This window comes from Dendrobates tinctorius, unplaced genomic scaffold, assembly GCF_039654945.1.
Source record: "Dendrobates tinctorius isolate UK_male_01 unplaced genomic scaffold, ASM3965494v1 ptg000070l, whole genome shotgun sequence".
NCBI lineage: Eukaryota > Metazoa > Chordata > Amphibia > Anura > Dendrobatidae > Dendrobates > Dendrobates tinctorius.
The window spans coordinates 58,496,551-58,511,724 of record NW_027361738.1 but is presented as its reverse complement, the minus strand read 5'-3'; the positions used below and the strand labels follow the sequence as shown (position 1 = coordinate 58,511,724).

At 42.5% G+C, this 15,174-nt stretch overlaps 1 protein-coding gene across 6 annotated transcripts in view; it reads right to left on the bottom strand.

Annotated features, from left to right (window-relative positions):
• Positions 1-10,098: 10,098 nt before the first annotated feature.
• The window catches only part of ARHGAP12 (Rho GTPase activating protein 12), a 78,113-nt gene continuing 73,037 nt past the window's right edge, over positions 10,099-15,174 (bottom strand). For all 6 annotated transcript variants that reach the window (XM_073581689.1, XM_073581690.1, XM_073581691.1 and 3 more), the window contains one exon: positions 10,099-13,203. In XM_073581689.1, coding sequence (XP_073437790.1) covers positions 13,029-13,203 — 175 coding nt within the window. In that variant the 3' untranslated portion in view covers positions 10,099-13,028. The remainder of the gene's footprint in view (positions 13,204-15,174) is intronic.

Here is a 15,174-nt window from a genome sequence, read left to right as displayed (position 1 = left end):
TCCAAGAAGACAATGACCCAAAGCATACTGCTAAAGCAACACTCGAGTGGTTAATGGGGAAACGTGTAAAAGCCCAGACCTTAATCCAATTAAGAATCTGTAGTCAGACTTGCAGATAGATGGTTTCCTCTGGTGAACAGCAAACTTGAAGGATCTGGAGCAGTTTTGCCCTTAGGAATGGCCAAAAATCCCAGTGGCAAACTGTAGAAAGCTCAGAGAGACTTATCCAAAGCGACTAGCAGCTGTAATAGCGGCAAAAGGAGGCTCTACAAAGTACTAACTTTAGGGGGGGTGAATAGTAATGCACCCTGAACTTTTCAGTTATTTTGTCCTATTTGTTGTTTGCTTCACAATAAAAAGAAAACCAAATGTTCACAGCTGTGGGCATGTTCGTTACATGAACTCATGCAAACCCTAAAAACAAAACAAACAAAAATTCCAGGTTGTGAGGGTAGCAATATACGAAAAATGTCAAGGGGGTGAATAGTTATGCACACTGATCTTTTTAGTTATTTTGTCCTATTTAATTCACACAAAAAAAGAAAACCAAATTGTTCACCGTTGTTGGCATTTTCTTTACGTGAACTTATGCAAACTCTCAAAAAAAAACAAAAAAACCCACAAACAGTAAAATTCCAGGTTGTGAGAAAACCATGGAAACTACCAAATAATGAGGGGGTGTTATTACTTTTACAAGTCACTGTACTAAGCAGTGATGAGGTGGAAGTCACACAGAGAAGTTGACTAGGATGCACGGGACAGCTAGTCCTTTAGGGATAGTCTCTTGTCGATAAGACACTGATTTCATTACAACAGCTCCAGGCTCACATGATTTTATGATTAAGCTAAAAGCTGTACACCAGAAAAAAAAAAACACTATAAAAAGATAAATTAGAATATGGAACTTCATCAGTTTTGAATTTGTTAGATTACATAAATCTGCTATAGATAACTGCAAATATTATAATTTCCTTAAAGTACTCAGAATTTTAGGTTAGCACCATACACTTCCAGAGAAATACAGCACATATTATTCCATAAGAATTCTAGTGCAGCATTGATATTACCGTGTCTACTCTAGACCACCAGGGATATGACCCAGAATACTATCAATAAGAACTATATGACCAGAAGAGCTCGATTAATGGCTGTTAGATTACATCTTCATGACTGTAGAGCATTCGGTCAGGTTCACACATGGATGTAAGAATCATGGTGACTAGCGCAACTGTGGAAAGTGTAGTACAGCGGCATGGCAATAGGGGGCAGTACTGAGTGCGTGAATTAGGAATCCTGTATTGCACTCACTGGTATCATCTGCGCATTACATTTTTTTCCATGCAGTTTTTTCTGATCATCAGATATTGACAGCGGGACTGATATTAATCATAGCAGCTCCAAGAACCGAGGCTGGCGGTTCAATGCCACGCGTGTGATGAATGCCGTGAGTGCGCCTGCCTATGTCACAGTTTTATGGCTAGCGGACATATTTCTTCTGTGATATCAACGCTAAGCTAAACCAAATTGAACGCCATACTATTCTAGCCATGTGGCTTATATTGGTTCTCAAAGCAATTCAGGATGTTGACCATGATGAGAAACTGAAATATCACATGGTCATATGTATTCAGACCCTTTGCTCAGACACTCATATTTAAGTCACATGCTGTCCATTTCCTTGTGATCCTCCTTGAGATGGTTCTACTCCTTCGTTGGGGTCCAGCTGTGTTTAATTAAACTGATAGGACTTGATTTGGAAAGGCACACACCTGTCTATATAAGACCTCACAGAGCATGTCAGACAAAATGAGAATCATGAGGTCAAAGGAAATGGTCAAGGAGCTCAGAGACAGAATTGTGGCAAGGCACAGATCTGACTTTGGCAGCATTACGGTATACAGACATTATCTGTCGTTTCCTTTTTGTTATTATCCCTGGGAGGTGGAAGGTTTATTATCTCGCAGTTTATTCCTCCCTGTATGTGGGATTTTTTAAGTGCTTATAAAATGCATTATTGTGTTTTCAAAGCTCCTACATGTCTGGTCTGATGATAATGCACAACGCTGCATTTACAGGGCGATCTGTCTAAGTGTCAGCGTCGCGTTTTCTGGTTTTGCACAACCACTGCTGTGCTGTAGTTATACTATGTGATGTCCGTAATGTGTCTATCCTTGCCAGCACCAGCCGACTCTTACTTCTGGTCGTGGACGACCAGCAGTAACCCACCCCTTTTTGTACATGGCTATACACCCTCTAACACCGCAGGGGAAGGACCCTTAAATGAAACCCGTCACTTGATTCATGCTGCCCAAATGTCAGGCACCAGGTATGTTTGTCTCCGAGTGTTTCAAGGAACACATAGCAAGATGTGGCCGGGGAGCATAGACCAGACTAGTTCATCACTACCTACAGTGGCTTATTCCCGCTCTAATTGATTGAAAGGTCTCTCGCATGTGTGTACATCAGGATAGACCTGTCAATCATCTTGAGTGACACAAGGAGAAAGATTATTAAACTGCATCAGAGCATTTTAGAGGAAAAAAAAAATACCTGGCTGAATTTGCGCAACCAGTCTCTGATTGACGCCGCCTGGGGTTGGGGCAGCAGAAATGGAACAGTTTTTCCCCTTTAAATGGTTGCCCCATGGGACACGCATGAAGACTTTACTTTCTTCTTCTAAATTTTTGATTGCGAGATAAAATGGAACAGAATGGAGGATATGGACATCATAGTCACTTTAAGGCAAAGGAATGTGGCTCTAAAATCCTATTAATAAGCCTCTAAAGGGTTGGTCCAAGTTTTTCCATGAAAATCTGCATTCACGCTATGTGACCGCTTCCTTATGAATCCTCAAAATATGTACAACTGTAAAGATTCTCCAGTGCCGGTGAAAACCGAGGGGTCAAGTGACTGCAAGTACATGATACGCATACTCCTGGCCACATTCCGACTAGACGAGGGTGACCTCATTCATTTCACTTGTATTTAGTGAGGTCACCCACATCTAGCCGGAATGTGGCTGGAAGTATGTGGTAGTCTCACCGCCGGCACAGAATTCTCACAGCTCGATGTGAGAATTTACAAGTCTGCAGTCACAGAGTGGCTACAGATTTGTCAAGAAACTCAAACTCACCCCAATATCACCATCCAGCCTTAAAAAAAAAATAAAAAATAAAATAGACAATTCTAGGGCCTTGTGCATACTTTCCCTAGTTAGGCCGGCATCACACATGCGAGAAACTCTGACGAGTCACGCATCTTACTACCCGGCACTGCCGTCGGCCCTCGGGAGCGGAGCGTGCAGCTGCATGCATTTCTATGCAGCCGCATGCATTTCTATGCAGCCGCACGCTCCGCTCCTGAGTGCCGGTGGCAGTGCCAGGTATTAAGGCTGGTTTCACACTTGCGGTTTTTTTTAGCGCTGCGCCTCATGCGCTATCGTGCGCATGCGCATTGCTCCCCTATCTTTAACATGGCGGGCGCATGGTATAGTGCTTGTACGCGTTCATGTGCGTTTTCGTGCGCTGCGTTTTTTCCAGGTGTGCCCAGGCACGCCAGACGCGACATGTTGCATTTTTCTGTGCGCCCATCTGTTGCCAAAAAACGTATGCGCACGGAATTCGCAAAATAAGTCTATGGGATCGCACGCGTGCGCTAGGACATGCGCACGCATGGGTTTAAAATTGCATGCGTTGTTAGCGTTAACATGGCGAAAAAGTGGTTAAATCATATGTGCAAAAAATCAGCAAACGCATGCAAAATGCTTAATGCGGGTTTTTTTGCATGCGTTTGGAATGTGCAGGAGGCGCAGCGCAAAAAAACGCTAGTGTGAAAGTAGCCTTAGATGCGAGACTCGTCAGAGTTTCTCACATGTGTGATCCCGGCCTAATATAGCACCTATAGCCGTCTATGGAGCCATGTTTTGTGTAGGTTTTATTCTCTCTAGGATTAATAGGAGAGCATGTGGCCTGTTGTTTTACAGAAATATTGTGTAGAAGAATTACTTGTAGGGCAAAGTAAGGTTATGCAGGGGCGATACATGGCACATAAAGAGGCCTCGGGCTCCGTAAGACTGAATAGGGGCTTGGTTGTGTGCGGTAACCCATAGGGAGGAAAGTCAGGAACCTGTAGTGCTGGAGGGTTGCCCTGGGGGTATACATACAAGTGGCCATATTTTCAGTGGCGTAATTTAAAGCTATTGTGCCCCAATGCAAAAGATCCAAAGACGCCCCCAATTATTGCAAATCTTTAATAGTATTGATCTTTTCATGTAGGCCAAAGGGACTTTTGGGGACCATTAGGCTCCAGGGCCCAGGGGGCGGTTGCAACCCCTGCATATTTTCTATCTGCATCAATCCAAATAAATTTTTTTTCTTTTGAAATGGAAGAAAAAAAATAATCTACTGATAGAATAAAGATAGGGACAGACATATACCTGGGTGTATTGGTTCTTATGGAAATAATATATGGACTTCCATGCACTGCTTGACAAAATACAGAATCCCACTTACGGTGAAAGATTAATCCATTTATTCCCAACGCGTTTCGAAGTAACAACTTCTTCCTCAGGGGATGACAAACATGAACAGATAGCGCTGTCACAAGACTATATACACTCCATATTTGAAAATTGGCGCCAACAGTCACGTTCTTCTTGTAAGAAGTCAAAGTTCAAACACATGAAATAACATGATCAATAACCTTCATCTATTAAAATCACAATGTCCCTTTATTATATTATAGATAAAACTTAGAAAAAAACTAGAAAAAAAGAAAAGAAAAAAATGTGAAAATATCAATGAAAAAAAGAGAACTCGCAACAAGAAAGAAGTGAAATCAAGGGGCCAACCACCTAGACCACTATACCAGAACAAGAATATATCTCAAAATCGAAAAAAGAATGAATGTTCAGAAGAAGATATATGCGGGATAATTATTGTAAATATCTGCTTCATGTGAAATAATAATGCCAATCTACTTCTACTTTTTTCTAAGCGATATTTTCTTTTTTTTGGCCCCTTGATTTCACTGCTTTCTTGTTGCGAGTTCTTCTCTTTTTTTCGTTGATATTTTCACATTTTTTTCTTTCTAGTTTTTTTTCTAAGTTTTATCTGTAATATAATAAAGGGACATTGTGATTTTAATAAAGCTTATTGATCATGTTATTTCATGTGTTTGAACTTTGACTTCTTGCAAGAACAACGTGTGACTGTTGGCGCCAATTTTCAAATATGGAGTGTATATAGTCTTGTGACAACGCTATCTGTTCATGTTTGTCATCCCCTGAGGAAGAAGTTGTTACTGCGAAACGCGTTGGGAATAAATGATTAATCTTTCACCATAATTGGGATTCTGTATTTTGTCAAGCAGCGCATGGACGTCCATAAATTATTTCCACAAGAATTGATGTATCAGCGGTCACTCGGTTTGACCTTTGGACGTGCAGCAGCTGACCACGAATCCTATGTGCTTGATCTCTCCTACAAATAGGTGAGTGAATTTCTTTTAATATCAACTCGGATAAGACTCTATTACGCTTTTCTGTTCCTTTAGTATATTGGGTGTATCGGAGGAGAGCTGCAGCAGGCTGGGTGACATTATTACCGCCATAAACAATACAGCAATGCTGAGCCATATTTTGTGCGTTTTATGGGCACTGACGCCACTGAGCTCCAAACCGAGATTTATGTGTCACATTGTCATTCCCAGACATTACAAAAGAAAGGCTTACAGTATGTCCTTTGTCAAAGCCGACAAGGCCAGGCAGAAAGAGCGGCCTCCCTCTCTTCCGGTGTAATCTGGGCAATACTCACCACCCAGACCAGTGTCATAGACCCATCATGGAACAAGAACTGTGCTTCATTGTTACCGCTGCCATATAGTGTATGCCGGTCATTGTGCCCCCCGAATGACATCCCAACCCTCCAGGCATCGCGGAGGAGCTACGGCACAATGGAGGCTTCACATGAGCAGCAGTTAACCTTACTGACCATGTAAAAAGCAATAGCGTATTCACCAGAATGGCATCACTTTATGACCGATGTGGAAAAGTTCTCTAAGGCCAGGAGCGCCGCTCTGAAGGGAAAAAAAAAAAAATGCTGCAGCCCCTTTGTCAGAATTAGCAACCCCACCAATAGATTTAGTAAGTATCAATTGTTTAATCAGGTTTTTCTGATAAATGTATCTTTAAAAAAAAAAAATAAATCAGAAAAAATTATAACTCTTGCAATTTTCACACCAGCCACAAGGGATTTTATTAGACTATTGTTTTAGGAAAAGCACATGTACATTAGCCACAATGTTCAGTTCCCGACACTGAAGTGTCTAATCATCGTGAGCAAAGGTCATTATGAAGGGAGGGGGAGAATGTCAGCTGTGATATCTCTTATGGTGATAGATGGATTCCGTTTTATCAACTGTGTATAGAGGTGTCATCAGCAGAGACAGGATAACAGTGACATGTAAGAAAACTGCTGTAAACTCTTCCTGACAGGTCAGGAAGTACAAGTCTACAAAAAAAAAAAAAGTGGCCGATGTAAAAACGCAAAATTGCAAATTTAGTTTTTTTTTAATACAGATTTTGAAATGGAAAAAAAATGTCTTAAATATACTGTATGTAAAGGCAAAAAACTTGATTTAAACATTTGGTCATTTTCTGATGATAGCACACATTAGAAAAAAATAGCTTTCCTTTAAAGCATCCTAAAAGGGAAACAGTCCCTACATTATGCTGCTCTTCAGATGATTAACAGCGACCCTTATGCCAGCAACGTGTTACTTACTGGGCTGTTTGCTGTAGTTTTCATAACATCACTTATCAGCAGATAATCACTAGTGAACTAGTAAAACTGCAGCCACACCCCCACCACTGATTGGCAGCTTTCTGCCCATGAACAGTCTACACAGAAATCAGCCTATCAGTGTTGTAGGCAGGGTTCTACAGAGCTCAGCATTCAGAGAACTGCTAGATCTGCAGCAGATACAAGTTTTTAATCAAAACCTGAACAACCAGTAAAGTAAGTGACACATCTCTGAAATTATGTTCCTACATTATGCTACTCTCAGATTACAAGAGCAAAAAAAAAACCTGGTGACAGATTCCCTTTATTAAAATAAAATCAGTAATATACATTGAACAGATAATGGTGATATCTTATTAGGGGAAATTGGAATCTTCCTCACTAACATTCTGTAAATACCTTTTCTTGTTTGTAGCAGGTCTTTGATGTATTTTTTTGGAGGGCCGAATACATTTAGGCTATGTACCCACATATGCAGAAAAAACCTGACTCCTTCCCAGGAAAAACATGTTTTTTTGCTCGTTTTTTTTACAGGAGCATCCTCCTGCTCATAGAATAAAGTTAGAAATGCGGATTTTTCCGCAAAATTAATGAGCATGCTGCGTTTTTTACCACGATGCTTTTTTTTTTCACAGTAAAAAACACATCAATGTGCACAAAAAGTGGGAATTCATTAATTGAATGGGATGTTTCTTGTAAGCGTTTTTTAGGCTATGTGCCCACGCTAGCGTTTTTAAACGCTCAGGAAAAGGATCCCCTTCCCAGAAATCGCGCGTCTTTTTCCGCGCGATTTTTGACGCGATTTTGACGCGTTTTTTGACACGCGATTTCTGGGATCATTGGGGATGGCTAAAAACGCTGAGCAATGCGGGAATTAATGAGCATGCTGCGTTTTTAGCCGCTAAGCGATTCCTGAGCGGTTAAAAACGCATGCATTGGCACAAAAAGCCAAAAACGCATGCTAATTAATTTGATGCATCTTTTAAGCGTTTCTGCAGCGTCTGATCCGGCTCAAACGCTGCGGAAACGCTTAACAAAACGCATCGTGGGCACAGCCTAAAAGCGTTTTTGCCAGTAAAACCGCTTAAAAAAAAAAAGCTTACGTGGGTTTTCCCACAAACAAAAGTTCATTTTAATCAATATAACAGGTAATTCTCACAAAGATAGAATATCAAAAAGTCAATTTCAGTTCTTCCTTAACTTTTTGATATCCTAATTTTGTGAGAAGCACCTGTACCTTGCAATAATAATTTCCACAATTGGATGTGATTAAATAGAATGTTCCTGTGCTGAGATAATCTTATAAATGTGCCCCTGCTGTTTACTGTGTAATGGCTGTGTCTGACCGTACAGAGACATAGTCTGATCATACCACAGCTCCTAGGAAGGGGAGGAAGCAAAAGAGTATACGACAGGGCAACACGGGATCACAGCTGATTCTTTTTGTGAGGTAAAACATTTCCCTGCCTGTTTTTAAGCAATGTTTTACTTCAAAAGAAAGAATCATTTGAGATCCCGTGCTGTAATGTCTGTATACTCGCTTTTGCAGTCCTGTCTGTATACTCGCTTTTGCTGACCTGTCTGTATACTCTCTTTCGCTGACCTGTCTGTATACTCTCTTTCGCTGACCTGTGTGGTCTGTATACTCTCTTGCAGTCCTGTCTGTATACTCTCTTTTGCTGACCTGTATGTATACTCTCTTTTGCTGACCTGTCTGTATACTCTCTTTTGCTGACCTGTCTGTATACTCTCTTTTGCTGACCTGTCTGGTCTGTATACTCTCTTGCAGTCCTGTCTGTATACTCGCTTTTGCAGTCCTGTCTGTATACTCTTTTGCTTCCTCCCCTGCCCAGGAGCTGTTGTATGATCAGACCATGCTCCTGTACGGTCAGACACAGCCATTACACAGTACACAGCATGGGCACATTTAGAAGATTATCTCAGCACAGGAACATTTTAATCAAATCCAATTGTGGAAATTATTATTCCAAGATCTCTGGAATAAAATCAAACTTTTGTTTGTGGGAAAAGAGGTAGAGGAGGAGGATGCAGCTGGGGTTTATCGCTATGTTTCGGTGAAATATCTCTATTAGATGTGGAGCAGCACGGGAAGATGTCTTGATTGTTTTTTCTGGTGAGGCTCCAGGGGACAAGCTTGAGAAACTCTTCTCTAGACCATAGTAATACCAGGTCTGTGGGGAGGCAATGTTTAAATTAAAAATTTTAAGTTTCCTTTTTTATCTCTTAAAAAAATGAGCTGTGAAATACAAGACCGCTAAAGATTGCTGCAGCCATAGGAGGCACTGTCCACCATCTGATCGCTTATAAAAAGTAACACCAGCAGCTCGGGGGCGCCGCACTGGTGAGGTCAGCCTCACTTTGAGCAGGACTGGATTAGAGCACGCAGCACAGATCTGAAGTCACACAAAGAAGAGCTCGCCCCTCATAGTGCATGGAGAAAGAAAAAAAAAAAAACAAAAAAACTTTCTTTACCAGTGTGTAAGGAAAAATCTGCAGCTTACCCACATTATTATACAAATATACATCTGAGAGATTGTGATTCGGTACCCCTCATTAAAGGGGTCATACAGGCGTATAAATTATGGCCCTGATTCATCAAAACAGGCATTTTTCATAAGGCGTGTGGAGTGTGAGGCGCCTGATTCATTAAGAGGCGTGCGCCTCGACACAAATCTTACTCCAGTCATGGACTGGAGTAAGATTTATGGTATAAGGAATGCCGTCGATGACACATGTGACGAGCAGGCGTCGCCACGCCCTCCATCCTGCCCCAGCTTTGCCCACGCAGGGCAAGAATGGCATGAAAAAAGGTCAAAAGTTACAAAACTTGTGTCGCACAAAAATTGTGCACCTTTTCTAAACTTTTTCTTCCAGCTTAGCACTTCAGCACCTGCAATTTACCAATGGATGGGGGGTCCTCAGCAATTGCGAGTTTTACAGCTAGGCTTTGTACCTTTCTTACTGAAGGCTCCGTTACGCTTCTCGATGTAGAAGCTGATCTGCGGTCGCCATTTACCGTCACATTTAGACGGGGCGAGCAGAGATCTACGCATGCAGGACGCCCATTAATATGACAGTTCTGCACATATAGATCATTATTGGTATCGACAATTGTTGGCATGAATGATCCAAACCCCCCTCCAAGTAAGAAGCATTGTGCGACTGTCGGGACTTGTGACGCGCATGAAAAACGCAATCTACATTTTGAAGCCAACAAAAAACACTGAGCGATAATTTTTTTTTATAACATCGCTAATAAAATTGAATTCACGCCATATTCCCAGTAACAAAATCATCCAATTTCACTTTTATTTTACAAATTGGTTTACATCGTTAAATGTAAGAGAAATACTTCAACTTCACAGGTCAATGATTTGTTCTTTAAAGTTCACACCAATTCATAAACGGGCACCTTGTCATTTTCTTACCAAACAGGCACAATGAAATATAGAAATTTCTTCCGCGGTATCCGTTTTGGTTTTTTTTCTCTAAAATATACTGTACATATTAAATAACCCGTCGGCTTGAGCCTTTTAAATATTTCCAGTACCTATGCATAAAAAGGTCTACCAGCAAATAAAACAGTTCCCATCTAAAAGTGCATATAGTTAGTCCTGGGAGGCAGAGGATTGATCGAGGAGGATGAGGAGCATTAGAAAGTGAAGGAGAAGCAGAAGGCGAGACTATACAGCGGCCATTATATACAATGAGCCAACGCTTCTACAGCCCCGGCCCCTATATACATCAGTGTAATGTAATAATACCCCAGTGGGATCACTGGCCACAGGATACAGCTGAAGTTGGCAGATTCCAGAGCATTTTCCACTAAAATATACGTCGGAGTCCACAAATTGACCTCTAAAGTTCCTCTGGTTCTGGGAGAGGCTGGGGGCTGCTTAATCGGATCACACCACCTTGCCCTAAGGTAGTCAACAGGTTTCCTAAAATCCAGTCTTTATTATTGGTGCATTTAGTTGGGCAGTGTCAGATTCGTATGCTTTGTGCTTTAAAAAAAAAAAAAGAAAAAAAAAAAGGGACTTGGGGAATCCCGGGGATCTGATCCTCTCTGATCCTGCCTTAGATATATCTTCATAACCAGACGCATAAGCCAGTGAAGACTCTAGGAAAGCATAGAGATGTGGAGAGGTAGGGCCAGGACTTAGACTAAAAGTGATTTGGGGTTTATTGACACATGTGAAAAATCCATAAACCAACACAGGTTAACAGATAAAAGGACACTGGTTACACGTTTCAAATGTGACGCGATTTCAGTCACAAAGCGTATGAATTAGAAGCGTGCAAGTGATGCTATTTTAGTTCTGGATATATTTTAACAAGTGCAAATAAACCCAGAAATAATTTATCCAAGCGCTGAACGAATCTCTTTCTTCCATAGGACCAGGTAACGAGCACAGGAGCCAGTTTCTACTCTTCTTTCGTAAATGGGTTGTTCACCACTCGGATAAGTCCTTCTGAATCTCTTTGCTTCCCCACCAGTAAAATAACACCTATTACTCATCTCCAGTGCCACTTCAAAAGTGATGGCACTGGCTCAACCGGTTTAGGGTCATGCAATCCCCTAAACCACTGGAACAGCGCCGGCACTGGAGGGGGGTATTGGTGTTATTTTACTGGGGGGCAAAAAGACATTGAGAAGGGGTTGTCTGACTAATGGACAACTCTTAGAAGCTGGCCATACACAAGAGGGCCGCCAGACAAATATTTCCTCAGCAGACCGTTATCTCAGCCAACTCCGCCATACACAAGTGCTCAGCTTCGGAGTGCGCTCATGCACTTTCAACGTGGAGAGGGAAGACAGAAGCTACTAAACACTTCTATCTGTAACTCATCACCCCTGAAAATAGAAAGCTCAGTGGTCCTGTCCTCTGAGATTTGTCATCATCATACACATAAGATGGTCGTCTGCGACCACCGAAATGGAGGAGGAGTATGGTCGACTTTTCTCTTGTGTCCTTACACTAAAAGTGCCCATACTGATAAGGGTTGGCTAAAAGCTTGTTTAGCAAACAGCCATCACTCATGACAGTCTTGCATACATTGACACTTATCTACAATTGGGAGGGGGACATCAGCCGCTAGTACACACCCTTCAATAGGGAGGGGGACATCAGCTGTTAGTAGACACCCTTCAATGGAGAAGGGGACATCAGCAGTTAGACGACACCCTTCAATGGGGAGGGGGACATCAGTTGCTATTAGATACCCTTCAGTGGAGAGGGGGGATAGCAGCCTCTAGTAGACAGCTCCTCCGGTCGCAGCTTATCTCCCAGAGAAACAAAAAGGATCTAGTATTGATTTAACTCCCTCGATCCTTTACGCCTCTGACGTAATCTGTCAGTGAATAGTCGGGAGGGCCCTCATACACATCAGATGGCAGTCCGCTCCTGCTGACTTTAGTCTCATGTGAATGGGGACCTAAAGACAGATATAACTAGGAAAAGTCCAAACCGAATACAACTCAAAAACTAGATTTCATATATATATAAATTTAGGGGCAAGTGCTCTTTAATACACTGTAATGTAATAGAACACCCAACTATTACACACAATCAGAAGTCATTCCAAGAGAATACGAGGATCCAGAATTCAGAGACTGTAGTAGTAGATTATTATTACTGTGCAGTTCTTCAAGGCCATGAATGACAGAAGCCAAAATGTCAGCGGTAATACAAAGCTCTGATGCAAAACTGCGAGCTGGTAGAAGGAGCGGTAGGTTCTAGTGACCGGGATACGGCTCGCCTGCACATAAGTCATTGTCGGCATCAAGAGACACGTACGAGATGCAATTTCACTACAAATGATTCACCACCAATCATTAGCTGCAAACACTTCAGCGCAAGCAACAGCGAAGAAAGGTTCGTATCTAAAGGTGTGAGATTAGTAGTTTTATTTTCCAGTCGATCCAGTGTCTGTGGTAGACTTGCAGTTCTGTTAAGGAAAAAAAAAAAAAAAGCAACTGAATGCAGAAAAAAAAAAATTATATAGTCACGAATGGATATGGTCAAGAGGAAGTGGCGCATGTCCAAACCGTCCAAACCTAGAGGGGTCTCGTCATCTTCGTACAAGTGCAAACATCCGCACCACACAGTTTGGTCCGCAATAAAATATCAGTAAATAATAATATAACATCGGTGTCCTTCAGGGCGAGACGGTCAGAGTGGTTGCTCCCATTTGAGAAAAGTGACATCAGCGGCCGAATATGGCGTTGTATTCCAGCAGAATGAGCTCTACGATCTGGTTCTGGTAGACCGTGTGAATGGCGATATTACCAGTCTCTTGTTCCGGTTTCAGTAACGTTGGACCAAAGACGATTGCTAAACTCTGAAAGGTCATTCTGTTCTTTTCTCCTGTTTCTACAACGCTGGGGAAGAAAAAAAAAAAAAAAAGACAACATAAGAATTAGTCCTAGGACCCAACTAGTATCCCAGCCCTGCTCGGATGCGGAGAACAAAACGCAAGTGGTGGGTGGGCGTCCCAGGTGCGGCCCATATCTCAAGAGGTTTCAGGGCTCTTTAAATGACATGGGTTTACAGGCTGCTACCTGTAGGGGGCACTAAAACGGTTTTCTTCCTTTTAGATGAGTGCTCATTTGCATACTTTCTCCCCCAGGGAGCACAGCTGGACCGTGCAAGAACGAGTGCCAGGCCGTGAAATGCACAACTGTAATCCGCATGGGGGCGCAAGTGGTCAGAGGGGAGAATTTTTGCTTTTTTAATCTATTTGTCTGGCTTTTCGGAACGCCGTTATTTTGTTGAACTCCATGGAGCCAGGACTGCAGAACGGCCTAATGCCACAGCGCTGGGTATAACCGTGTGGGGGAGATACTGGTGATGGCACAGGACAGGCATGATTAGGATATGCCGGACACATACAGAGAGATCAGAGGAGGATACCTGCGCTGAATAGTGAGCACTCTCCTACGGTGCCTGCACTCCACTGCCAGAGCTCGTACTCCCAGCACATACTAAAGGAGCACAGAAAAGTCAGACATATGGACTAAGGAGTGATCAGTAGTGATGATGCTCGGGTGCTATCTCAGTGTCTTCGAGGTGCTCGGATAATATGTTCGAGTCCCTGCAGATGTTACGCAGCTACAACACATGCAGGGATTGCCTAAAAAAACGGCTATGCCCGTATGTGCTGCTGCGGTCTAACAACCAAAAACATGGGAACGCAAACATAATATTCGAGCATGCTGAAGACACCAACGCCCGAGCATGATCAGATAATACGTTATTCGAGCACAATCGCTCTTCACTAGTGATCAGTTCTTTCTCAGAAGACCTTTTTTATTTTTTTTTTTTTACAATGCAGAAATCAAATAAAGAGATTTGCAAAGTTAAAAGACCATCAGCGCAAGATAAAAGATGCAAGACAAAAATGAGAAAAAAAAAAAAAGTAAAAAAAATCTGAAAGTTTAGTTATTCGATTAAAGGGGTTGTCTAGTCAAAACCGGTAAATCTGCACTGTGCGCTACGAGGATTCGTCGGTTTCAGACCCACAGACAAGAGGGCATGTATGAGTTATACATACTCCTGACCAGTGGACGTGGCCTTGATCCATACACTTCTATGAACTGGCCACACGTCTCATTGGCCGTAAGCGTCACTAGACGGGGCGCACCCACTGGCCGGGGGGTATGTATAACTCATACATACACTCTGATCCCGGGTCTTAAACCGGCGAATCCCAGGAGTGCACAGTCAGTGCGTGTGCTGGGGGGGATTCATAAGTCTGCAGTCACATTGAGTGACTGCAGACGTATCAGTTTTGACCAGACAGCCCCTTTAAAGGGGACTGGTAAGGAGGTTTTTGCCATTTTTTCAGAGATCAGCAAATGAGCAGGATTCTACGGATGTCACTCGCTCATCAGATTGCTTTAGTTTCAATACAATTAGTGTTTTATCAGCAGGAGATCATCACAGCAGGACTGGATGTTGTGTGCCTGGCAGTCCTTGTATAACCGCCTCCACTACTGATTACATTGTCAGCAAACTGTCAATCAGTGGTGGCAGCAGGGTTATACACAGCTCAGCATTCATAGCACTGCTACATCTACAGCAGAGAAAACTTATCAAAACTGCACTTAGTGATAGCTCAGCACCACCCTACATCTCTCCTCCCTTGTTTCAGTATACCATCCAACCCGCACCCTTCGCTCTGCTGATGACCTGAGGTTAGCATCCTCATTAATCAGAACCTCCCACTCCCGTCTCCAAGACTTTACACGTGCTGCGCCAATTCTTTGGAATGCACTTCCCAGGTCAATACAATTAGTCCCCAATCTCCACAATTTTAAGCGTGCCCTGAAAACGCATTTATTCAGACTGGC